Below are 26,647 nucleotides of genomic sequence, written 5' to 3'. Positions count from 1 at the left end.
CTGAGTAGTATTCCATTGTATATATATGTACCGTATCTTCTTTATCCAATCATCAGTTGGTGGGAACTTAGGTTGCTTCCACATCTTGGCTATTGTGAATAATGCTGCAATGAACATAGGCGTGCATGGGTCTTTTGGAATTGCTGATTTCAAGTTCTTTGGATAGATACCCAGTAGTGGGATAGCTGGGTCATATGGTATGTCTATTTTTAATTTTTTGAGAAATCTCCATACTGTTTTCCATAGTGGCTGCACCAGTTTGCATTCCCACTGTTTATCTATTTTTGAGCATATTTTTCATTTCCTGGTGCAATTTTGTACAAAGAAACAACAAAATAGTAAAGTTCTTATCTTCTATCTTAAAAAACTTTTACAATTGTAACTTATCAAAGTAACTACAAAAGCAATTATGTGTGCTTTCAGAAATGATTATGATTCTAGGTTTTCTACGACTCCATTAGGATACTTTGAAATTTGGCTCAAGCCTGTTCAGCTTCTCCCTCCTTCAAGAATTCCCAGGAAGTGTGAGAATGCAAATGGCACTTATCCTCCAGCTCTGGCTTGCCTTGAGAGGCCTCTTGTTATTTGGTGTCTTACAGAAAACCTAGCTCTTGTCTGTTTAAAATTTCATTTGATAATGTTGAATCATCAGTATATCCATATAAAAGGAATTGTGGGAAAAATTGTGAAGGTTTTTTTTGATTGTTTGTTGCATGAAGTAAGCTGAGCTCCTGAATAGGTCACTTTGTTTTGTCTTGTTGCAGGTGTTGTTTGATGATATTGGACAATCTCTGATCCGACTTTCCAGCCAGGATCTTCAGTTTCGGCTGATTGCGGCCTTCCTGCAGTTCTTGGGCGTGCCTTGTGGCGTCAGCCCTCCCGCCTCCTGCCTTTATCTGGCCATGGACGAGAACAGCATCTTTGATAACGGACTTTGTGATGAAAAGCCGTTGACTTTCCTCAACCTGTCATTTTCTGGCGTCAGCTGTGTTGGCCGCATGGACCAGTTGGGCTGCCGGCGCTGGACCAGAGCTCACGGTCGAGAGGGCGAGGACTTCATCCGCAACGTCTTCCACCTGGTGCTGCCTTTGTTTTCCGGCAAGGAGAGGTCTCAGCTCTGCCTCTCCTGGTTACAGTACGAGATTGCAAAGGTAACTCCAGCCGCTGCCTCCAGTGTGGGGACTTCTTTCCTGTTGGTGTTTATAAACGAGATCACAAGGCTCTTGGTGTTCCTCGGGGCACGGGCCACAGCACCTTTTTTTCAGGGACCCTAAGGGCACCTGGTGTGCGGCTGGCCCTGCTGAAGGGCTGCAGTGAGTCCAGCCCTTCGGTGACTGGAGCTGTTGATTGTGTTGAGTTTTGTGGTAGCAGATGTCTGATTATATGAGCAGTTAGTGTTAAGAGCCAAGCTTAAGCTTAAGCAGGGTTAGAGGATTTAGGGGCTTATTAAAATAGATAAAATAAGCTACTTATTTCTGCTCTTTCTGTCTCCTAGAAATTCAGCTAGGATTGACTCTTCTGCCCTCTGCTGGCCACCAGTTAGTATTGAATCTTAACATAAAGTTCTGATGCTACAGATTGCACACACGAGGTTGTACTATTAAAATAGTGTCTGATAAAATTTGGTGGCCACTTCTCTTTGGAGAAGGAGAGTTGGAGTATATAAGCCTTGTTCATAGAGGTTTTGAATGGAAATCTGGATGTGTTCATTTGGGGGCACCTGCAGCCTTGGTAAAATTCCAGTTTGTTTCCTGGCCCAGGAATCCTGGGTGTTTACCAAACTCGTGATAAAGGAAAGAAATGTAGATGCCTTGTGCGGCTTTCTAAAGTTGACAGTACAAAGGGATTGCTGTGAAATCACGGAGCACTAGGAGCCATCCTTTTCTTTTTACTTCTAGGTCATCTGGTGTCTGCACACTAAAAACAAGAAGAGATTAAAGTCACAAGGAAAGAACTGCAAAAAGCTAGCCAAGAATCTCCTTAAGGAGCCGGAAAACCGCAACGATTTTTGCCTCTGGAAGCAGTATGCGCATCTGGAGTGGTTGCTTGGCAACATGGAGGACGCCAGGAAGGTTTTCGATACAGCACTCAGCATGGCAGGGAGCAGAGAACTGAAGGATCACGAACTCTGTGAGCTCAGTCTGCTCTACGCTGAGCTGGAGGTGGAGCTGTTGCTAGACTCGAGAGGGGCCGCCACAGCCCGAGCTGTTCACATCTTAACCAGGCTGACTGAGAATGGGCCCTGTGGGCCCTATGCCGGGCAGGTCTTGGCCGTTCACATTTTGAAAGCTCGGAAGGCTTATGAACACGCACTGCAGGACTGCTTGGGTGAGGGCTGTGTCTCTGGACTGGCTCCCACCAACTCCTTGAACTGCCTAACTAGCTTGGTCAAATGCTTTATGCTCTTTCAGTATTTGACCGTGGGGATCGATGCCACTGTGCGGATATACGAGCAAGTATTTGCAAAACTGAAGGGCTCTGGTTCCCCAGAAGGCTGTGGCCAGGATGACAGTGCCGGCACCCAGCGTCTGAGCAGTGTTCTCGAGGCTGTCACACTGATGCACACCAGCCTGCTCAGATTCCACATGAAAGTCAGCGTTTACCCGCTGGCCCCTCTGCGAGAGGCACTCTCCGAGGCTTTAAAGTTGTATCCGGGCAACCAGGTTCTTTGGAGGTCATATGTACAGATTCAGAATAAGTCTCACAGTGCCAGTAAGACCAGAAGATTCTTTGATGCAGTCACCAGGTCTGCTAAACCCTTAGAGCCTTGGTTGTTTGCCATTGAAGCCGAGAAAATGAGGAAGAGACTAGTGGAAACTGTTCAGAGGTAATTACAGAGCATCTTGTTCATGTGTCCACAGACCTTTATGTTCCTACCACCCCGCTTGGCCTCGGGAATACAGAAATGAAAACGGCGCAGTGCCTAGAACACCAGCTCTGGGTACGCTCCGTGTTGTAGAATAACATATTGAAAGAGGAATGAGAGACTTACAAAGTAGCAGCAGCCTTCAGTAGAGGCTTTGTGGCTGTCTTCCTGGGCCTTGCTTTGTGGGACTCTGAGCATTGCCTGTGGGGCTTAGGTGGTGGTTGTCAGGCCTTGCCGTGTCTGAGAGGCTGTAGTGAAAGCAACATGGGTACGAGTGCAGGCTCTGCAGTTGGGCTCTGGATCCAGGTCCCAGCTTTTCCACTTACCACTTGTGACCTTGGGCAAGTCACTTCACCTCTCTCCTAGTTTCTCCTTCTGTAAAATGGGAATAAAGAACCTACCTCAGAGGGTTGCTCCGAGGGGCCAGTGAGGGAAGTGCTGAGGACAAAGAGTGTGAAAGAATTATCTGCCTCTGTTATTGTTACTGATGACGACAGTGTCGTGTTAACTGTCATCTTTTGATGCAGTATTTTATATCTGAGGGTTAAATGACAGTCTCATGACCCGAGTCGACATCATTGTTCCTTCTGGAATCTTTGCTGTTGCTTCTCTCTGACCTTATAAATTGGGCAGAATTGCCTCTGAATAGTATTTCACTTGTTTTTTATTTCTTCCATTGGGATTTGCAAGGTCTTTCCTTTCCATAAAGTCAGATTTGCATTCTGCTGATGAAAGGGTAGGTTTTCTTTAGAAAACAGAAGCGAGGAGTTTGTTTGTGACTTCTGGCAGATTCAGCGTGGTGTAGAAACCACAGCACCCAGGACACTGCCTTGCTCTGGCCTTGGAGGAGCCACATCACATCTGTCCTCTGTACCCCCAGTGCCCCCCGTCCCAAGGGCCAGCACTGCCTCTGACACGCTCTAGTCCAGTTGTTGCTGACCCTGACAGTGCTCTTCTCCTGCGAGGTAGGATGCGAGAACTTGTCTCGGCGTGACATGGGCCTTTGTCTTGCAGGGTAGATGGTAGAGAGGTCCACGCCACAATTCCTGAGACCGGCTTGACACATCGGATCAAAGCCCTGTTTGAAAATGCAATGCGGAGTGACAGCGGCAGCCAGTGCCCCTTACTGTGGAGGATGTATTTGAATTTTTTGGTAAGAAAATATTTCGACTTTTTGTTTTTATGCTGGGCTCTGCTTCTTCCTTCGCAGGTGAGAAAGTGCAGGTGTCCAGGAGCCGCTGCAGGGGAAGCTGAGAGGGGCTTATTTCTGCCCTCGCAGCTTCTTGGCCTTGTTAACCCTAATGGGAACCCTGGTGGAATAATGTCAGGTCTCAGGACTTGGGAAGGGGTCGAAAGTTGCACTTTTCTTCAAGGTGTTTGGTGGAATGAAACTGAAGAGTAATTACAGGGCTGTTTGGAGCAGCAGAACTTGATAGGGTTTCTCTGAGTTGACTTCGTAGAGTCAACAATTGGAAATGGTCCAAGAGTTTTCATTTGAAAGAGACCTAAATTCTTTGCCATTCTGCTCATAAGAATTTCCAGGTCCTGATTCTGCTGTTGTTAAAAGATAAGATTCAATCTAGATTGTGGTTTTTAAAATAGATATTTCTAAAGCAGCTTTGTTTTTACTTAAAAGCACCATAGTGATTGCATATGGAAGACACAGTTTAATTTTGTTAATGAGCATGCGCAGGCTGAAAGGTGGTTCTGGGGCTTCACGGGGTCTGTGCGCTGGCTTTGCCTGTGGTTAGAGGCCTGCAGTGGGACGGGCTCATTTGCTGGAACACATCTACTGCCAAGTTTCATGCTTTTTAGAAAGACAGTCTTCTAGGCCACGTGAGTGTTGTTTTAGTTCAAGTCTACTCAGTCACGTGACCTGCAATGAACATTGTGCCTTTCAGGAGCCAGGAGTGACTTCCTTATATGCAAATCTTATGTATATCTCTGATCATTTCCATAGCATAAATTCTCAAAACTCGATCAAGGTAGATGAACATTTCCAACTGACACATGACAGAGTCAGGTGTAAAGAGAGAGAGAGAGAGAAAGTCAGGGGTTAGGAGAAGTGTGGGCTCCCCCTATCTCCTTAGATTCCAGAATTCATCTGGGTCTGCCTCCCCTGATTCTGAAAGGCCTGAGAGTTGGGAAGGACGTATTATCTCAGGACAGTAGCTCACTGGCACACCCAGGACAGATGGGCACGTCTCTGTGGGCAGAAGTTGGTATCACGATGAATTACTACAAGAGTTTATGTGTTTCCTTACATTTATTCTTCAGACCTGAAAGCTCACGTTTTATGGCTTGATTCTCTTGTGTGAAATGGAAACCTTCAGAAGTCCACATCATGGCGCATTCGTGGTCTATAAGCAGGCGTGCCTGTGCATCCGAGGTGGCAGCTGGGGGAGCTGTCAGGGTAACTGGGTTCCAGTTGAATCTCCACTCCTGTCGTTTGGCCACTCAGCCGAAGGAGCAGATGAGATGCTCGTGTTATTTCCAGCACTGATATTCTGTTAGTCTTCCCAAGCAAATGAAAGACCTTTACAATTAAAAAGGGAGAGCCTGCAAATTTGCCAGTTGAACTTTTACAGGTAGAGTGAGTGCAGACTGAAAGTATTTCTACCGAGGATCTGCCATGAGCCAAGTTGAGTGAGACTGTAGATAGAGAGATTCTTGTTGACTTAGGAAAAGTGATTGGGGCCCTTAAGGAATTTCTGTCTTTTCAGAAAGGTTATTGGACCAAGGATTAATGAGAGCAGTGACTTCCTCTAGCATTTCTGGAGGCATCTGGGTAGGCTCCTAAGGCTTTGATAAACACATTGACAACAATCAAATTAAGACCAAAATGCACGGTGTATGCTGCAAGTGCCAGGAGAGGGCGGGAGGAGGGAGCCGGGGCCTGTCGTGGGAGGATGAGGCTGTGTGGAGGGTTGTTGATGTCTTCGGTCGTGTGTGTGTGCCTTCCTGTGTGCGTATGTATGTGCATCCAAGCATACTTACATGCGTGCAAGCTTATTTGCTTGATTGCCTTTTTTCCCTGCAAAAATGAATGAAGGAGTTAAAACTGATTGTTGGCTATGGAGAATATGGGAGAAGAAAGGAACTGGACAAACAGCAGTTGAAATTTTCCGCTAAGGTTGGAATTTAGGTTAAAACATCTACTTGGGGGGTGCTTTCAAATGTGCTGTTTTTCTCAGCCAAACCTTTTTTTTTTTTGCTGTTTTGGCTAAAATTGGTTGTTTTTAAGATTCCTAGAGTTCTTTAATTTGGTCATCTACCTCCACAATAAAGAAAGAAATTTAAGTGTATAAAGCAGTTAGCTGATTCCCTGGGCCTGATGAGAGAAGTCTCAGGAAATAGAAAGGGAAAGTGGCATTTTTGAATTGGTAGTCCCTGGGTTTCTGTTCAGTCTCCAGTATGATTTTTTCTCCCACTGTGTTGACAGCAGTTAGCATATATTGAAAGGCCACCGTTTACAGGAGCTGGTGGGAGGGAAGAGAACCTCCTCAGCTCTCCTTTCTGGTGGTGAGTAAATAAACCTCCAGCAAGAGCGCCAGCCTCCTCTCGGAATGAATACTCTGATGACGTGTTACAGAAATGGATCCTGTTCTTATTTGGGGAGGGCTGGATATCAGTTTTGTCAAATTACTTTAAAAAGTTAGATAAGCTCACAGTTACTTAGATTTCTTTATACTCAGATAAGAAAAGAGAATCAAATTTTGCAAAAGCCCAAAGACCGTCAGCCTTCTCATTTTCTTAGAGCTGTTACTCCCCCATGTGGAGGTGGCGCATATCAGCTATGAAGGCACAGAAATGCCCAAACAGGTGATTACTAAGCATCAGACAGCTTCTCTAAATGGAGAGCTTGGACACCCTGTTACTGAAGAGGGGCAGCTGCCATCCACACTGCCGTGGGTCCTGTCCCCCGGCCCCTCCCCGACCCCATACCTGCCCGTGTCGAGAGAGCTCAGGTTTGGGCAGAAGGCCCACAGCACGAGGGCTTTCCAGAGGGTCGCGTCATCTGTTTACAAAGGTCTTGTTTGCTGAGTCGTGCATGTAGTGCGTGTGAGACTTGCTTCCTGGGGCTTGGTGTGGGGCACAGAGGGCAGCCTCTGTGTGAAATCTCGGCCCCCACTTCACTCTGGAGACTGTCTTGGTGGAATTGGCGGTTTACTTGGGGACCCATACCAGCAGCTCTGCTCCTTCACAAGCTGTGTCGTCTTCAGTTCTGTGCATGCACCTGGTCAGTGCCCCAAGATGTTCCCGGTCTGCCTGAGGAGACACGCTTACTCAGTCCCGATACCCTGGGGTAACCGGGTGCCATGGGAGTCCCCCACAGTGGTATGTCAGCCTTGACTTAGGAATTTCATAAGGAGTCATGGTTTGCTAAGATGAGAACACTTAGAAGGTGAGGAAGGAGGACGTAGAGAGCCAGAGTACCGCTCATGAACTTTCTTCCCATTTGAGGCTCTGCTCTAGTGAGAGAGAAAAGATCTATACAAGGCCATGTCTTAGAATATGAAATCCTGAATGGAAGAAACCAAGTCAGCACCCAGCTTTCACCTGGCATCGAGCCCTTCACACCTGATAACACGAAGGCATCTTCCGGCGGCCGATTGGTGAAGGAAATCGCAGAGAGCGAGTATCATTTGAGGCTGGTCAGTTTATGCACCTGGATTTGCTGGGCTCCAGGAGTACCTGTGAGTCTCACAAAGGCAGGGGTTGAGAAAGAACAGTAATACAATTTTTCTTTCTTCTTTGAAAAACAAGGAAAAAAAGTCTTAAGTTTAGTCAGTATTTTAGGAGAGGATATTGAAGTGTTTTGGTGTGCAAAGGAAGGACAGCTCACACTGGCTCCTTGGGTATAAGTTCAGACGTCCAACCTCAGAATGGCCGAGGCTCATGCCAGGGAGGAAAGACAGGAGTCCACCATGAGGCTGGTTCTGTGGTGGCACTTGGAGGGGGCTGGGAAGGCCTGAGCCTCGCCTGAAGCAAGGTTATCACAGACGCTGGTTACAGCCCAAAGGTACAGTCTTGGTGACTGTGGGAGTGAACCTGAAGGAACTGAGAAGGGAGTCAGTGAGGCTGCCCTTGGTAGAGCGAGCTCCTGAGCCAAAGACAAGTCTCTAGATGCCATCGCCCGGTTTCTGGGAGGCCGGTCAACAGCCCTCCCTGGTCCCCTGCACCGGCTTCCCGGCGGGAAGAGCTGGTGTCTGCTAGCAGGCTCTCCTCTGGGAAGGCCACATGCGGAGGAGGAAAGCCCAGAGATAGACATCAGCTCCACGAGCTCTGCCTGTGCCCACTCACAGCCACAGACGCTCAGCAGCCTGGAGAGCGGCCTGGGGGCTGTGATCCTCTGGGGGAGCCACCGAACGACAGATCCCTTCCCTTCCTGGGACTTGGGAGAGGCCCCAGGTAGGAGATGCCACATGCTGCTCCAGCTTCTGCAGGTATTTTCTGTTTGTATAAAGTCAGGCCACATTCCAGGCACTGTTAGTAACGCAAGGTGTGATGATGGCTCAGAGTGAAGGAGGAGACAAAGGCAAGTCAGCAGTGTTAAAGGTCAACACTCTGGGCCCGTTGGTGGAGAGGAAATGACCCAACACAGTAGTGGCCTGAGAGCGTCCCATGGTACATGGGCCCAAACCCAGCAGCCACCATGATGGTGCCAGCTCTCCCCGTGGGCTGGCTGACTGCAGCCGAGGAGCCCCCATGTGAATCAGTACAGCGGTGGTTTCTATGGCCTTAGCCTGCGTTTCATCACATTTGTGTTTTTTTCCCTCACCTCAGGTTTCCTTAGGAAACAAGGAAAGAAGCAAAGGTGTGTTCTACAAAGCACTTCAGAATTGTCCTTGGGCAAAGGTGAGTTCTAAAGACCGTGGTATCTTCAGATTCCAAGGGACTTTCCTGCCAAGCCTCAGTCCAGCCAGTGTCTGCCTGGCCTGCACCTGTCACTGGGGACAGGGCACATCCTGGGCCATTTCTTAGTGAAGCGGTCCCCATGGAGCCTGAGCCTGCAGGCATTTGTCTACTGTCCCTGCACTGGAGCTGGTGTTTCCTGGGAGTGTTGCTGTGGGCGGTTTTCCCAGCATTTGCCAGAGTTCAGCCCAGGTGCTGACCCGTTGGGATCCATGTCCTCACTCTGAAGGCCCAGGTCAGGAGACACTCAGAAGTCCGACTGTGGGTGACTGCAGTGTCTGCCAGCAACTCCTGTCCCACTTTGGAAGGAGGCGGCCTCCTTGTGAGTTTCCTCACTTTGAGTCTGCTCTGTGGGTTCGGTGTCCTTCCTAAAGCATGCCTGGGTGCTGCTGAGTGAGGACAGCAGAGGGCAGTGCAGGCTGTGGAGGGAGCAGCAGGAGGGTGGGATCGCTGGGCTAGAAGCGGATGGCTGACTAGGGCGGTGGCTCTCCGTCGTAGGTGTTGTACATGGACGCTGTGGAGTACTTCCCCGATGAGATGCAGGAGATCCTGGACCTGATGACTGAGAAGGAGCTCCGGGTGCGCCTGCCGCTGGAGGAGCTGGAGCTTCTGCTTGAGGACTAGAGACCAGGAAGGGAATGGGGACCACATCTCTGAGGCAACGTTGCCTGCCCTGTCGGAGCCAGGGTGGGCAAGAGGAGACCAGTGATGCACATGTGCAAGCGTGTGTTAACAGACTTTTGCTTTAGAAGTTTCTCTTGAGAATGTCTGGGTTACCAGTCTCTCACCTCTTGCATATTTTTTGCATGTGCAAATGACACAAAAGCTATTGTTTTACATATTATATATGTGCACATGTGTATATATGTCTGTAGACAAGAATCACGCTAAGTGATTACAAAACCTACTGTGGTTGGTGTGTGCAAGTTCTCGTTCCTTTGGCTTTCTTAGCCCAGCCGGTGCCAGCCCCCACCATGGTGAGTGTACCCCCTCAGTTGGCATCCTTGGTGGTCCTGCCAAGTCTTATGGGTCTTGCAGCCTTTGATATGAAAGGTCTGGTTACTCAACACTAGGATCTCCTCCCCTGGGCAGGTTAGCAGGAGAGCAGATCTTGCCCTTATCTTCAGAGCAGTGGGAAGTCATTTAAAACTTGGTGTTCTGGCCTCTATCAAGTGTATTAAGAGTTTCTCATTATTCCCTCAGCCCTACTCTGTGACACTTCCATCTGTGGACCAGCAGCATCACCTGGGAGCTTGTTAGAAATGCAGACTCTCAGGCCCCTTCCTAGCACTGCTGAGTCAGAATCTGCATCCGAACAGGCCTTCCTGGGGACTTGTGTGCACACTGGTGTGGAAGGCACTGCCCAAAGACATAAGGCCTCTGCTGCAGGGGAGGGAGCCTGCCAGTGACCTCTGTCTCAGAGGAGAGTGGAATGGAGCCAGCTCCTTCCGACCAAACCCAGCCCTGCCTGTGAGATGTGCGGAAGGTACGCCCTCCTCTGCTATGCATCCGCACTGCTTAAGATACGAAGGCCCAGACTGGCCATGTTATTTTGATTTCTGAGGGGTTCCCAGCTTCTCTGGCTTTTTAAAAAAAGTCATGATCTTGAGAATTGCTGAAGACATATTTCCTTGGCACCTCATCCAGAAAAGCCAGTGTTGCAGAATAGTTTTGGCTAGAAACTGACGGACATTGGTTGGGAAGGCAACATAGAGCACTTTCTGGGGCAGCGTCTCAGAGCCCCCAAGGAAGTTGCCAGCCAACCATGTGGATGCTTACCTTGCTATACCCTGAACTGCTCAGAAAGGAAAGAGCAGTGCAGGAAACAGACAAAGAAAAGGAAGGGGAAACTGACACATTTCCAAACGCTCTTGAGAGAGATGAGGTTTCTGAATCCGACAACAGGCAGGGCTGGTATGGGATTCTTCAGCCCTGACCTTTTGAGATTTTTAAGGAACCCTCAATCTCTTCGCAACATCAGTACTTCCTTCCTGGCCCCACAGTGCTGAGAACCCACAGAACTTCCATAAGGGAAAGCTGTCTTTTCTTCCTTTGAAGCCACAGCCACATGAACTCAGACTTTGTTGCTTAAACAAGAAAGATCGCTGGCTATGTGGTTAGGATCATTTCTTTCCCATTAGCTGCTGTTGTACAGTAACTCCACCACCAGCTCTGGGGGCAACAGGTACTGAAGTCTGCACTCCATGTAATCACTCACAGAAGCTTCCCTAACACCTGGATCCACCCACTTGGTGCTGCTGAGCAGCAGGTGTGGAGACACCAGAAAGAAGATGAACTGTTAGAGAAAGAGCACGCTTTATTGGGCAGAGAGCACTGCACGTGACCAACAGACGAAGGCAGCCCGGTGGGCATCCTACACTTATGCTCAAAAACATACAGGGGATGTTTTGCTAATAAAGACCAACTGGAACACGGACTCCTGGGGCAGCTTCCCCAGCCTCATCCCTCTGAGGCGCTGGGAGCCCCCACTGCCATTTCCTTGAAGGCACCTGTGGTCCACTAGAGATACAGCCCCTCAGGGGTGCCTTCCTGCTTCTTATAAAGGACATTTTCTTTAGATTTTTTGAAGTCTTCATTTGTTACTTTCATTCTGCGTTCTCTCAAGGCCATCAGACCAGCTTCTGTACAGATTGCCTGTAAGACAGAACAGTATGTTCAGAAAGTGAAACACTTTATTTTTATTCTAACAATTAAAAGAGCCATTTTGAAATAAGGTGTAAGACACTTAGACTAAACACACACTGCTCAAATCATTTGGGAAAGATTAGATTTCTTAAATGTTGTAAGCATTCTAATTATTTTCTCAAAGGATCTGAGGTGGCTTAAACTGGGAGTGATTAACAAAGAGGAGGACTGGCCCAGGAATCGGTGCTCCAGGTTCTAGTACTGGCTCAGCTTCTAACAGCTGTGTGGCCTGGCAGGTCAGTAAGTTCTCACAGCCCCACTTTCGTTAAAGGGAGTCATACTCCTAGAAAACAGATGAAATTATACCCGGCCTGGAAATCTAGAGGCAACAGAGATTATACCTCCATTTCATTTACCCATACTCAGAACATGTATTCTAGTTAAAGAAGTTTCAGTATAGTATTTATGGTAATATGTTTATTTTCTCAATAATTACTTGCCAAAAGTAGAACAAAACAAGAACCTATGTAATACAATGTGACAAAAACACAGTTAATCCTGGCACTGAAGTTTCTATTTGGTTCTGGCCCTCAGGATATTCAAGATGGTTCAGTAGAAAAGAGAAACCAAATAGGCAAAAGGGTGACATTTGGTAAACTGAGGTGATGGGCCTACGGGTGTTTACTACTGTTGCAGCTTTTCTGAAGGCTTGAAATTTTTCAAAATAAAAAGTTGGTGCAAAATTCAAAAATAATTTCAATTTTAAAAAGAGTTTTACTCACGAACTAAGATACTCATCTACACAGATGACAGTGACACGCAGTTCAGTACAGGCACCAGCATGAGAAGGCCCTGCGTGTGCCGTCCCTACCTAACCACGGCATTCATGCCTCATGAAAACCCAGGTCTTCCGATGAAAAGCAGCTTGCACCCACATTCAATGCTGCCAGGCCTTGCTCTAAATTCTGGTCATCTGGGAAGAAACATCCTAACTCATACATATATGTGATAAAACTAAGAGGTATGATCCAGCCCACGTTCTCACCTTGATGTCGGCACCGGAGAGGTCGTCTTTAGCCATGATCAAGTCGTCCAGGGTAACATCGTCAGCCAGCGTCATCCTGCTTGTGTGGATCTGAAAGATGCGCTTCTTGGTCTTTTCATCAGGCAGGGGGAACTCGATCTTCCTGTCAATGCGGCCTGCAGGTATAAAAGGTTTTCAGTGACACACCTGTGCAGCCCCAGGCGCTGCCCCCAGCTCAGGGAGAGGTCAGATAGCAGCATCCTGTGGGAAGGAGGTCCAAATCTTAACATGTAAACATTTATCTTTACAGTTTGTAAACCTCTGTTTGAATTCCTCCCATTTAAAAGAAATCCTCCCTGCTCTGGTACCTTTAGAAACAAATGAAAGGAGGAGTTCCTAAAAGGCCTATTTAGTGGAAAAGGACGCATTGATAGTAGTAAAAACATAAAAGAGAGTAAAAACATGAGCTACTGCTGCTTTTGGTGCTACCTGAATGTAAAAAATGAACCTGAGCTATCCTATATATTCTTTCTTCAGAAAAAATTCTTGAGGTTAAAAGGGGAATATTAACTAAGGGAAAGAAAAGATCACAATACAAGACTGGAATTCAAAGAACCAAGCTACACAGACTACATCACGCTCTTACTTAGCTGTAATCTCAAGGGGACATAGTCTTGTAAGTTATTCTAGTTTTAATACAGTATTTGCCTTTCTATGTATCATTTATACAATCCCTCCACAGTGTGCTTAAGAAACACAAATACATATGACCACATTAATTCTCAAGGATGAAATAAAAGCAAATTTGACCTGGTCTGATAAGTGCTGGGTCCAAAGTTTCTATTCGGTTTGTGGCCATGATAACTTTCACGTCTCCCCTTGAATCAAATCCATCCAACTGGTTCAACAGTTCTAACATCGTTCGCTGAATTTCTCTCTCCCCACCAGAATTTGAGTCATACCTTTGGAAGAGAAAAAGAAGGAATGAAGACCCAACTGCCAAAGGGGAATTACAACAAAACACTGGTTTCAACCCACGTGTCACACCCTCCCAAGAGCCGATTACACATATTATTTTCTTTGTAGTGGTTCTCATGCCTGAAATATTTATTCAGTCTCCGTATTTGGTGTCTGATCCCCTAACCTGACTGTGAGCTCCTTGAGGGCAGAGACTCGTGCTCTCGGCTGTGTCCCCAGAGTCCAGATGGTGCCTGGCTCAGAGTGGGTGCTCAACGCACAGTTATCCACTGACCAGGTGCCAGACATTCACAACTCCTGGGGAGCTGTTACCCGGCACTTGGGAGAGAAGAGCCTAAACCATCCAGAGAGCCATGGACAGTAGGAACTGTGGAAACCAACATGCAGGCCATCCAGCGAGTGCCCAATGACTGATCATTCTCAGAGAAGAGCTACATGGTTTTTACCTCGAAATGATGCAAAATAGGTAAGAGAAAGTCTACCTTTTTGTCCCAATGGCATCAATTTCATCAATAAACACGATGGATGGTGCATGTTCTTCAGCAACTCGAAACAATTCCCGAACAAGTTTGGGCCCATCGCCTAGGTACTTCTGAATAAGTTCAGAGCCAACCACTCTCAAGAAGGTGGCTGAGGTTTGGTTTGCTACTGCTTTGGCTAATAAGGTTTTACCTATTTTAGGTTAAAAAAGAAAAAGACAAAGGGAAATAACTTCAAGTGCTGTTTTAACTTAAAAACTGTCATTACCACCTTAAATGGACATCAAATTGGGTGGATCCCTGTGATGAAAAGGCATGCCACCATTCACGTGTCTTGACGTTCTGTTCTCCAAAGCAGTAAGAGGAAAATTAGGAAAACCTAAATAACATTTTGATTATTTTTAACTGTCTTCCTAAATTCATCATGATAATGTCGGAAAATACTTACAACCGGGATGTTCAAGTTACATACAATTTTAACCTGACCCATGCAACCAGGGTTAGAGAGCCAAACTCAACTATGAAACTATCAGTGATGAAAAAAGGCCTGGGAATCCAGGTTTGACCTAAGGAAACACTCAGTATTCCTGAGCACCAGGCCTGCAAGTGCCCCGGGCTGACCCAAGAGTTGTTGCTGGGGGTGCTTGGGCCGCAGGCCTGGACAAGTGAAACGGGACCAGCTCCTGAAAAAGCCACAACCAAGCGCTGCTGAAAGCTCAGGAGACTTTCCTGTCTGTGGTGTGCCCTTATGAGGAAGTTCCCCCCACCAATCTCAGGGAAGATCTCAAACCACCTTTTAATCCTGCTCTATTCCCTTTCTCTTTCATGTCAAAACCAAGAGTCAGCTACAAGCACACAATTTGAGAACTTGAGACCTGGACGACCTTGGCCCCTTTGAGAGGAACTGGGCAAAGGGCTAGGCAGTCACCTCAGGATACAGAGGCAGTGAGAGGTTGAACTGGTAAAGGACCAACCTTAGGCCTGCAGGGGAAGGAGGAGGGGGCTGCTGGTGAGTGACACAGAAGACTTCGTCCACGTGGGAAGAAGGACAGAGCACTAAGCTTTGCGACAAGATGTGGCAATGATGTTCCCTTTGGTTGGGCAGGCAGAACAGCAGGTGCAAAGGCTCAGAAAGCTGGACCACTCCTTGAGAACATCAACTAAAGATGGTGAACAGAAGACAAAAAGGACCTTCTAAGTGGGTGGGATCTTACAGTCCAGAAGCAGCCGAGTCCAGCTGCTGGGACACTTCAGTGGCCAGAAGGATCACTAAACCAGTCTCCTCCTCCTCCTCCTCCCAACAGGCCTGCTACCCTGTGCCTCACCCCAGCTCCTCATAGCCAGCCCCTTGTAGCACACATGCTCCAAAGAAGGCACGTGGCTGCGGGTCAGGAGGCCTGGATTCCAGCTCCAGCCCTGCTACCAGCTCAACTCGCAGAGCTAATGGGGCCTTGGGCTCGTCACTGGCCTCTGTGAAATGATTTCCTGAGCTGTAAGATGACAGGCTGCAAGAGCTCCTTGCCTCTGAGCACAGTTGTCTCCCAGTCCCCCTACTGTGGGCAGTCCTCAGCTCTCAAGATCCTCTTGGGAACACGGTTTTGACTCACTCCATCAAATAACTGCTCTCCCTTTGGAACTTATACAGCAATGAACGGCTAAGTCCCGGACAACTTACTCAGGTCAACTTATTGCATAATGAACCAAATATGTGCACAGTCACGTGCCACATAACGTCTCAGTCAACGAGAGACGACGTATACGATGGTGGTCCCATGGGATCAGTACCATAGAGCCTAGGTGCGTGGTGTCCAGGTTTGTGTCACTGCATTCTACGATGTTCTCACAATGATGAAATCGCCGAAAGACACATTCCTCAGAACGCATCCTTGTTAAGTGACGCATGACTGTACGTACGTATATCTTTACTTATTCATCCAATATTCATTCATTCAGTATCAATGGACTAGAGAATAAACCTAATCGGAACAGCACACAATAGCTTTTAAATCAGTGGTTCTCCACCATTGCTGTGACTCTTGGCCACACTCCAAATCAATATACCAGAATCTTCAGTGATGGGACGAGGCATCAGTATTTTTTAAAGCTCCCAAGGTGATTTCAATGTACAGCCATAGTTGAGCATCCTGGTTTATTTTTATTTTTTCTTACAAATTATTATTATATTTTTTTAACACATTAACTCTGTTGAAGTCTACAACTTCAAGTCTAAGTTCAGTTTCTTACTGCATCTACTTTACAGATAAATATACTTTTGTGTAATAGGTATGATTCCAAAGGAGTTGCTTACGCAAAAATGTCCAAAATGTCTTAGAGCATCGTTTTAACCTAAGGAACTGTGGCATCCTCACTCAACAGTTAAGTAATTCTAACTGGCTAACGCTGCTGCTCAAGGGAGAAGCTGAGCGTCTGGAAAGTGTCAAACGCAGACCATGCATACCTGTGCCAGGTGGACCATAGAGAATGACCCCCTTAGGGGGCTTTATACCCATCTCTTCGTAATATTCAGGATGAGTGAGGGGAAGCTCCACAGATTCCTGCAGAAAACAAACACTCGGTAAAAATGAAAGGCTTTCTTACTGAAATTATCAGCAGATCTACTATGGCATCATGAGTATATCTCGCTCTCAACAAAAATAAACTAAAATTTCAATCACTCTTGTTTGAGACAATGCGCTTGACTGCTACTAGGCACAAGGGCATACTGGAGAGGACATCTGTCCTACTCGAGCTCCCAGCACCCATCCCCTCTTCCCAATAGCACCCAATTCCCCTTGCACTTTCCAGCAGACGTCAGTGCTGAACAACATTAAGCCTTTCTGAGCAAAACGAACTGGAGAAATCTAAAATTCACCCTCTTCAATTAAACTACAGACAGGAGCTGGCAACATTTTCTGATTGCTGTTACCAACCAGGGACATCATGGCTAGTGCCCAGCTGTCTGAGAGGTCACCAGTGGAGATCTGTGATAGCTCTGAATGACTTCCCTATGGATGAAAGAACCTGCAGAGAGCTCGCCCACAGCCATCCTGGAGGACCACTTTCCCCCAACCCTAGGACCACGGCAGGGGCTGGGATTATGTTCTAGACCCCACCACTCTGTAAGAATGTGTCACTCACCCTACCCCATACATCACTGGAAGTTTCTAGATAGCCACAACTGACACCAACACAATTGGAAATATTATATATTCACACAGATAATTATTAAACATTGGATATAAAAAGTATTAAGCTACAGGTGCTACAGGAACTATCATACAATTTATTGTTATTTCTAGTACCTAACTCAGTATTAACAAATACATGGGGCTGGCCTCATGGCTGAGTGGTTAAGTTCACACGCTCCACACTGGCGGCCAGGGGTTCACTGGTTCGGATCCTGGGTGTGGACCTACTCACCACTCCTCAGGCCATGCTGTGGCAGCGTCCCACATAGAAGAACTAGAATGATCTACAACTAGGATATACACCTATGTACTGGGGCTTTGGGGAGGAAAAAAAAAGAGGAAGACTGGCAACAGATGTTAGCTCAGGGCCAATCTTCTTCACCAAAAAAGCATAAAAAAAAAAAAAAGAATGAGATCTAGTGGGCTGAAGGCTGGTTTAGGGGAAAAAAGAACAACACACACCACTGCTCCCCCCCCGCCACCAAAGAACAAATACAAAACACCACAACTGACAAGCTCTGAGTCAGTTACTGGTCTGATCAATAAAGAAAAAACAAAACATGCAAAACAACTCCTAGCACCCTAAATGAGACAGCAGTAAGAAACCCAAAGTCTAAAAACCCAGAGCTGGTTCCTAGACATACCTTAATTTCCTGAATTTGGTTGTCCAACCCTCCAATATCAGCATAGGTCTCCTGAGGGGCCTTTTCCACCTTCATCACTGTGACCAGGGGATCCGTGTCATCCATCAGCACCCCTATCACAGCATGCACCTAACAGGGAACGTTAAGCTTTAGCACAGGAATGTGAGGTTCACACAATTCGTTTACAACAAAGCAATGCCAACCACAGAATTTTTCTACTCTTAGGGGTGCTTTGGCAATCTACGTCCACAGGTCTGGAACAGTGGACCGATAACAAGGAAGGACAAAGCACTGCTACGGGCTTTCGTAGAGGCGATCAACTTACCTTGTGGTTGAGCAGCACGGAGCAGCCCGGTTCCAGCAGATCCTTGTCTACAAATGAAAGAATGCTGACGTAGTGTTCTGAGCCCACAGATGTAGACACGATGGCGTGATTGTCATCAATGATCTCTTCCAAGGTCCCTACCGACATTGGGGTCCCTCTCAGGTCATCCACCTTTGATCTTTCCTCCTACGTTAGAGTACACCGAAAGGGAAACAGATTAGAACTAAAAAGTAGATGATGCTGACAGTTCACTAGATTTACAAAGCAGCTGGTGCTTTTAAAAGGCAGCTAATAATGATCTGTAAAAGCCTGAAAGGTTCAACTACTTGAATTTCATTTATTCGTTGACAGTTTTAGGTTCTAAGTAGAATTCACTTTGTAAAAATGAAGTTACACTAATTTCTCAATTTACCTCTTGCTTTTCCTCTAAAGGCTTCATTTGTTCCTGATTTCTAATGAATTCTTCCTCCATGAGAAGATAGTCTTTAATTCTCTCTAACTTCAATAATTTTAACCGGCACTGAGTGTGAGGTGTCACTGTAATTAAAAAATAAAACTTTATTATACCTGGAGCTTGAAGTTTGAATTAATTCAGTTCATTCTTAAGGGAAAAAAGTTAAGATTTAAAATAAGCTTATTTTATTTGGACTGAAAAATTAAAAGTTTGTTGACCCTAAGTAAGCAGGTGTTAAATGTGAAGGGGAAAGGGATTTTGGCAGTTATAAGCAAGGAAGTAAAAATGGGGATGAGGTCTACGACCAGACAGCTAACACAAAACGACACAGACTAACTGAACTGTCTATATATAACATAAAGAAGAAAACAGTCATTGACCTAAAAGGTAGATTGCTTGGCTTTAGTCTTCCCAGACGTGCTAATAAAAATAGCTACATGTGCTGTTCAGTCAGCACAGACTGTTGCACAGCAGCTGTAACACAAGCACACATTTGTAGGAGGACTGTGAAATATTACAGGTATTAGCATTTCTGGTGAACATTTTCCCCAATCTCTTTTGTGTTCTTTTGGCTTGAAGTCTCATGCTACACAAGAATTTTAACATTTATATAGACAGATCTATCAATCTTTTGTGGTTTCCGGGTTTCCTGACTTCTTCAAAAGGTCTCTCCTCCCCTAAGGTTAAATAAATATATTCCTGAATTTTCATTTATTTACTTATTTTAATATGTATATCTGTAATCCATCTGGCAATTCCATTTTCTCTCAACTGCAAATAAAAGATGCCAGGCATTTATAATAATCCATCCTCTTCCTACAGAACTGTCACTTTTACCATAAATTATCCATGAAACGATGTTGTTTTTGGACTTTCTATGCTCTTGTGGTGATCTGATGATCCATTCTTTATCAATACCATATTGATTCATTGTGGTGGATTATGGCACATTTCTACTGTCTGACTATCTTCATTCTTAACCAAGGAATATTTTTAAAATTAGTTATTTCATCTAAGCAGGAAGGGACTTGTTTAGATGGCAGTGAGGGAGGCATCTGAGCTGCAGCCTGAAGAAATGAGAAGCAGGCAGCAGGGGAAGGACTGGGGGAAGATTTTTAAGCAGAGGGCAGCAAAGGGCAAAGGCCCTGATATGCGGAGCAGTCAAAGAACACAAGGGACAGCAGTATGGGCAAGAAGCAAGGCACAGGGTGTGCGCTGAGGATGGAGGGGGGACCGGGTCGGGTCAGGAGGAAGCCATTGAAAACGTGTATGTTCAGGCATCGCATGATGTGAATTCCAACACAGTGGCACTCCATTTCCCTGTGAAATAACTGTGTTTCTAAGTTACTCAAGCCCGACATGAGTTTTCTAATCTAAAACTGTACTTTTAATACACAAGAGGAGCTGGTTATTTAAAGGAAACTAGTGGAGTTTCTTCAAGTGAGACACAGTTGTATACTGCGTGTATGCTGTTAAAACCAAAATAAAGCTCTTATTCCAACCTAGAGGAATGCCGCACAGAAGAACTGGAGAGAATAGTCACAGGGCTAGAGCTTCAACCACCCCCCATTTCCTGTCTCCACATTCAGAGACCTCTAAGCTACAGACACAGAGACAACCCCTAGGAATCAATCGGAAAGACCCCAAGGAGGAACCATGTCATTACCCAGTGGCAGTTTGCTAGCAGCATCTGGTCCCTTTGTTTTCTTCTTCTTTTTCCCCACTCGAGTTGGCACGGGAGGTTCATATTTCTTTTTCTTGTCCTTGAGTGTTTAGTACAGCAGGAAAAAAAAAAGCCACAGGGAAATCATATTAAAACACAAATTCATTTCTGTAGAACCATTACCTATTTCCAGGTGATATAATTTTCCTTATCTTTTAGGATGCTATTAAAAACTGTCCTTTTAAAACAACAACAACAATAACAACTGGGTTATTATATTCTTGCAATTTTAATATGTGAATGTAACTGATCTTTCTTTTTACAATACACAATGACAGATTATTCAATAAGGAATAGAGAGGTTAGAATTCAGAGTTATATGCCAGAAGTTTGAGTTGAAATAATTTGAGACAATTCTTCACATCTCAGGACATTAAACACTAAAATTACAGGCAATTTATTTTAACACTTCTATAATGTTATTACTTTCACACGATTAAAAATCATTAATTCATAAATACCTATTCGATAGTTAGGTCAACAATCTTTTCTAAAACATGAAAGGGTACTGTATCTGTAGGCCAGACTGGTTAAAGAACTACAGGATCATTTATTTTGTATTTTTTAAATTCATGAATTCCCAAAGAACTTCTCAGCTGAGATCTATGACATCTTCTACAATTTACTGACATCACAGACACATCTGGCTTATTTACCTTGTCATCCTTCTTGCCACCTCCAGGACCATGACCACCACTCTGACTTTGACCCTGAACAACAACAACAAAAAATCCAAAATCAGACAGAGGTAGAAATTCCGAAAATGATCACTTCAAAAGAATATCCTTTTGATTTGCCTTTGATTCTAAGATACCAACACTTCCCCTTCATTTTAACATTTCTGAACTCTAGACGCACCTAGCAGTCAACATGTACATTTTGTGTGGCAGAATCTTTTTGTCCTGAAAAGCTGGTAGCAGATCAGTGGTACACCTTGCAATTGATTGCCTCTTAAATTAAGGACAACTCAATTAAGAAATAGGTATGGGGGCCAGCCCCATGGTTAAGTTCACGCCCCTGCTTCAGTGGCCCAGGATTTCACCAGTTCAGATCCTGGGTGTGGACCCAGCACTGCTCATCAGGTCATGCTGAGGTGTCGTCCCACATAGCAGAGCCAGAAGGACCTACAACTAGAATATACAATTATGTACTGGGGGGTTTTGGGGAGAAAGAAGAATAATTAAAAAAAAAAAAAAAGATTGGCAACAGATGTTAGCTGAGGTGCCAATCTTAAAAAAAAAAGAGAGAAATAGCTGTAACTGATGTATCATTATGAGGCTAAGATTCTAAGACCCTCCCTTCTTGAGGGGAAGGTATAGAGCTTGACATTCTTTAATATAAAACTATGTGACTGAGGCGACCAGGAGTCTATTTCATGAAATTAGGCCACGAAATTGAAATCATTTTACCCATTCTCCAAGAACCACTTGTCAATCATTTACTCCTTACTAACATTAGATGAAGATGCAGGAGAGTTTCCCTTTCAACAGCAACTTACATGCGTCCCATCCCTCAAGCGAGGGGCTCTCGGGCAGGTCTTTCTTCCGACCTGAAAAGCTGAATCACCTTGAAGTATCAAGAACTTAGCGTGTTCGGAAGCTCACTGGGATTTCTGATTTTAAAACAGACCCCTAGTTACAGGACAATGGTTAACACAGAGCAACGCCTCAGAAATAATGGCATTTTAAATGAGGAACAGTGAACTGACTCGATTACAGGGGCCCTCTCAGTCCCCTCAAATCACTGCCAGGCAGGCAGGCACCTCTAAATCAATACACTGCCAAGTTCACTAACAAGACCAAACAGCCCTAGCACGGTTACCTAAACGAGCTAAGGTCAAATGTATTCCCCACATGCAGGACTCTTAAAACTCCGTGCTTTACTCTGAAGAAGGTAATTAAGGGCTCCGAGAAATTTTGGGAAACAGAATTAGTTACACTGCAACGGGCTGCCAGAATTACAGGCTTTTAACAATTCCTATACCTACCAGGGAAATCTACCATTGATTGGGCCGCTAATGTGTGTGGGGTGCCTACTGTCCACGTGCCCAAGTCTGTACTAGACTTCTCCTGCACTGTCTCCTCAAGGCCACACAGTCCTTCAAGGCAGGGCTCATATTCCCACCGTCTAGATGGGGAACTGCAACAGCCTAAGAACATGGGCTCCAGAATGAGACGCATCCAGGTGTGGTTTCAGTTCCGACTCCACCACTCCCAGGCTCTGTGACCTCGGTAAGTCGGGTGCCCTTAACTGGAAGGTGGGGACGACACCAGCTCTTATCTCTCGCTGAAAACGAGGTAACACAGGCAAACTACTTGACATCTACATGACGCATAGTAATTACTCCTCAACTTATTATTAACAAGTAAGAAAAGTTAGCATCAGGATTTTAACTTTCAGTTTGGTGACAAAATCTGGGCTCTGCAACAATCCATTCTGGTTCAGTTCTTCACTTTCTGTGTATCCTCCATTTCTGTTTTTGTCCAGGCCATCATATCTTACAGACTCTAGCCTCTCAACTGAGATTCCCAGGTCGTTTCTCCCCTCACCAATCTGGCTATTACCTTCTAAAACAAACAGCGGACCCTTTAATTCTCCTTAAGGACCTTCAACTGCTCCCTGGTATTCAAGGTGTAATGTCCAAACCCTGCAGCTCGGCACGCCTGGCCCTCGCCAAACTGGCTGCAACTGACCTTTCCCGGGTTCATCTACTTCTCTCACGATCCTACAAGTCTGGCCCCGCTGGAGGACATTTTCTCAAATGGGCCCCGAACTTCTTCCCGTCTGGGGCATTTTACACTATGTTTCTCAGTCTCAAATAAGAGTAACAAGTAACCCATTAGTGAGCCCTTACTATATGCCAAGCAGTGGGCTAAACATTCTCAGGGTATCATCTCACTTAATTCTTACAGACACTATGAAGTTGGTACTATCAATATCTCTAGTTTACAGATAAGGAAACCACGGCCCAGAGAGGTTAAGCGATTTGCCTACTGTCACAAAGCTTGTGAGAGATGTAGCCAGGCATCACACTCAGGTCTACAGGACACCAACATCTGCGTGTTTCTCTGCCGCATGGCTATCTAACACATCACAGCAAGGGCTCCAGGGAAGATGACAGGGTTTGTGTTCTAGCGTAGCTGCTTACTGTGGCTCGGTTTCCTCCGTGGTAAAGTGAAGATAACAATAATAATTACCTCAAGGAACTGTTGTGAGGAATAATGAGAAAATACTAAAAAAGTGTCGTGCTTAGAATATTACCCAAAAGTCCTTAAAAAGATTATACGACTATGTGGTCTGGCTTTCCTGCTGTTCACAACACAGGCCAAACACATTCCCATCCCAGGCCCTTTGCACTTGCTGCTCCTTCTGCCTGGACCACGGGTTCCTCAGATACTGGCATAGGCGACTCTCTCATTTTACTTAGATCTCTGCTCAGATCTCACCTCCTCAGCTACCTTCGCTGATACCCTATGTAAAACAGCCACTCCTCCCCATCCTAGCCCTTTCTACAAGGCAGCCATATAACAGTGGGCACCCCACCCATCTCTACCCTGCTCCCAGACATCATATTCCGTATTTCTCTCCTTTTTGTCTGCCTTCTCCAGAACGTAAGCTCCACGGAGGCAGAGACTTCATCAATCATGTGCCCCCCCCACCCCGGATCCTCAGTGGCTAGAGCAGAGCCTGTCCTCGTCCCCAAAAGTGCAGGTGCTCAGTAAATACTCGCTCTGTGAACTCAGAAATAAACGCGGCTGTGACCATTACTAATGCCCCACGGGCCCTTTCCCTCGGAGTTCCACCCATCCCAACAGCGTCGGTCTCTACGGCCTCCTCCAGATGCTCCCCTCCCGCGGTCCTCCACGGCTCCGACTCCCCCGCTCAGCCGGGACGACCCCTCCCCTCTTCTCCGGTCGCACATCCTTCACCCGCGGCTCAGAAGGCGCCCGTCCCAGTCACTGGCGGAGACTCCCGCCGATACTCCCGCGCTGGGCAGCAGAGCCCCGGTCGGCGGGGAGCGAAGCCGAGGGACCTGCCCCGCTCTGCCGCCCACCAGCCCGCCGGGGACCCTTCGCGCCAGGCCCCGAAGCCAGGTCCCCGGGCAAGGCCCGCCGGTCGGCCCGGCCCGCAGTGGTCCTGACGCCGTCCCCGGAGCCTCCGTGCCCGCGGAGCCCGGGCCGGCGGCGGAGGAGCGGGCTGCCTAGTGCCTAGAGCAGCAGTCTGGCTCTCTCGTCTCGGGCCGCTCGGACCCCGTCGCAGCGCGACCAGCAGCCGAAACCCTTAGTCACTCACCATCTTGCCTCGGCCGCTCTAGCCGCCGCTGCCGGAAGTGCCTTCACCAGACGGCCCGTCGAAGGCGGAAGTTGCCGAGGGACGCTACGGAAGCCGATAGGAACCAAATCCCGCACGGACGAAGGCGCGCTCCAACGGGTTGTGCGGGCGGGCGGGATAGGGAATAACTTATAAGCAAGCTGGGAACCTCATAAATATTTTACTTAAAAAAAATTTAAAGCGCAGCCATTAGGTTATTGTCAACAACTTAAGAAAACGACCTCGACTGTCAAAGAACTGACAATTGTAAAAATTTTAAATATTTAAAATATGCAAAAATCATAACTGGGAAGGACTTAATTTTTCCAAGAACTGGAATGACATTTGGAACTGCGAAGTTGGCATATACTTTTGCACCAACATTTAAGTTATTATTTGGTCTCTGGAATTAACTGCTCACCTGAGAGAGTATTTGTCTCATGAGTCATCTAAATTTTTTTTCCCTCGTGACTTGTGACTTATGATGTTGCCAAATGTCTTAAAATTCCTCACCTTGCACCCAGTTGGTAAAGCTCGTCATTTATTACATCCACCAGGACATCGGGAAGATGGCAAGCGTCACTTTGGCCTCTGGAAACTTCCATGACAGGTGCTCAAAATGCTGCGTCTTGCTGAACTGAAGAGATGGATTTGTTTGATCTTTTGTTTTTGCTGTTCCAGATTAATTTAGGCATTTTAGTTATGAAACACTAAACATATTTCACTAATTAACACAAAAGAGGTACAAAATACAGGAAATTACTCCTTCCTTTTCGTCATCACTAAAATATCATAATAGAAAGTTTTGACACTGTTGATCTCCACCAAAAAATCTGGCAACTACATGACACGTGAATTGATATGATAGATTAGGGGCAAGACGACTCTCCCTTCATGAATGCTGAAAGCACTGCCAGAGCTGTATGGAATGTCTAGGCAATCTGTAGGGTTCCTAAGATGGGGTCACCTTTAAAGAAACACAGGCTAAGAATCAAAACTTCTGAAGTTTTCTATGTATGCTACATATAGAAAGTAGAGGAAGATTGGCAGCAGATGTTAGCTCAGCACTAATCTTCCTCAATAAAAAAAAAGAAAAAAGGAAACAAAGGAAAAAACCTTGGTATCCACTCAGCTCCCCACTCCCCTCGAGCATTTGAACAGCACCCACCTCCACTGGAGTGTGAGCTTTGTGGGGTCCCAGAAAGCCTGTGATTATCATTAAAATAGTATTGTGCATTTGGTATGGGGCTGGCCCCTATAAGCTCTTTTAAACTTACTTTGCTGGAGCTTTTCATAAGGAATCTCCAGATTGAATTTTTAATAGCCTCAAGAAGCTATTAAAAGTATACACACACACACATACACACGTGGGTATCTTATAAGTACCGCAAACTGAACTTAGCATCTTCCCCTAGGACCAGTTCACCGTCATGTGTATTCTATCCTGGCTAATGAGATCATTCAGAGACCTAAGCCAAAGGGTCCCCTTCTCCCTCTCCCATCCCCAGCCAGTTCAGTGGTCAAGTCTTGTTGCTTTAACTCCACCATATTTCATCATCCCATCTCTCTTTCCATCACTGTCTAGTTCAGACTTCATTATTCCATCTCACGAGTCATTCAGCACGTAACTTCTGAGCACTTACCATGTGCCACTCTCTCCTCCAGGGTCTGGGGAATACTGCAGTGAACAAGCAGTCAAAAAGCCTTTCCCTAGTGGATTTTACAATTAACAAGTAAGTAAAATATACAGTATGCTGCCTGATGATAAATGTTTTGGGGAAAATTAAACTGGGAAGAAGGATAGGGATCGTGCTGAGGTGGTGGTGAGTGGTTCTGACTTTAAGTAGGATGATATCCAAGCAAAAACCTGAGGGAATGATAGAGTGAGCTCTCCAGATATCTGGGGGTAGAGCTTTCCAGGCAGCGAGAACAGCCAGTGCAAAGGCCCTGAGGTAGGAGCTGTAGGGGATGGATACTAGAGACACCAGGTGGTGAAGAAGTCAAAAACAAGCGCATAACTCCCAATGGAGGCTCAGGGGTTAGAGTTGAAGCAATATAACCCACTAGGGAAGAGAGTAGCAGACTTTGGCATC

At 46.1% G+C, this 26,647-nt stretch overlaps 2 protein-coding genes across 4 annotated transcripts in view; one reads left to right on the top strand and one right to left on the bottom strand.

Moving 5' to 3' along the window:
* The window catches only part of NRDE2 (NRDE-2, necessary for RNA interference, domain containing), a 47,226-nt gene extending 34,997 nt beyond the window's left edge, over positions 1-12,229 (top strand). For all 3 annotated transcript variants that reach the window (XM_014832084.3, XM_070514190.1, XM_070514191.1), the window contains 5 exons: positions 765-1,151; positions 1,899-2,827; positions 3,881-4,019; positions 8,654-8,725; positions 9,281-12,229. In XM_014832084.3, the coding sequence (XP_014687570.3) occupies positions 765-1,151; positions 1,899-2,827; positions 3,881-4,019; positions 8,654-8,725; positions 9,281-9,406 (1,653 nt within the window). In that variant the 3' untranslated portion in view covers positions 9,407-12,229. The remainder of the gene's footprint in view (positions 1-764; positions 1,152-1,898; positions 2,828-3,880; positions 4,020-8,653; positions 8,726-9,280) is intronic.
* On the bottom strand, positions 11,082-24,764 carry PSMC1 (proteasome 26S subunit, ATPase 1). The gene is made up of 11 exons (XM_014832085.3): positions 24,537-24,764; positions 20,900-20,953; positions 20,187-20,283; positions 18,479-18,603; positions 18,067-18,252; positions 17,742-17,870; positions 16,368-16,464; positions 13,913-14,102; positions 13,263-13,414; positions 12,474-12,628; positions 11,082-11,437 (listed from the first exon to the last, which is right to left on the bottom strand). Exons 1-11 carry the CDS (start codon positions 24,537-24,539, stop codon positions 11,303-11,305), a joined length of 1,323 nt encoding a protein of 440 aa, XP_014687571.1. The 5' UTR covers positions 24,540-24,764; the 3' UTR covers positions 11,082-11,302.
* Between the last annotated feature and the right edge of the window lie 1,883 nt (positions 24,765-26,647).

This window comes from Equus asinus, chromosome 7 (genome assembly GCF_041296235.1).
Source record: "Equus asinus isolate D_3611 breed Donkey chromosome 7, EquAss-T2T_v2, whole genome shotgun sequence".
Classification (NCBI taxonomy): domain Eukaryota; kingdom Metazoa; phylum Chordata; class Mammalia; order Perissodactyla; family Equidae; genus Equus; species Equus asinus.
Note: the sequence above shows the minus strand (reverse complement) of the source record. Positions and strands in the feature narration are given on the sequence as shown.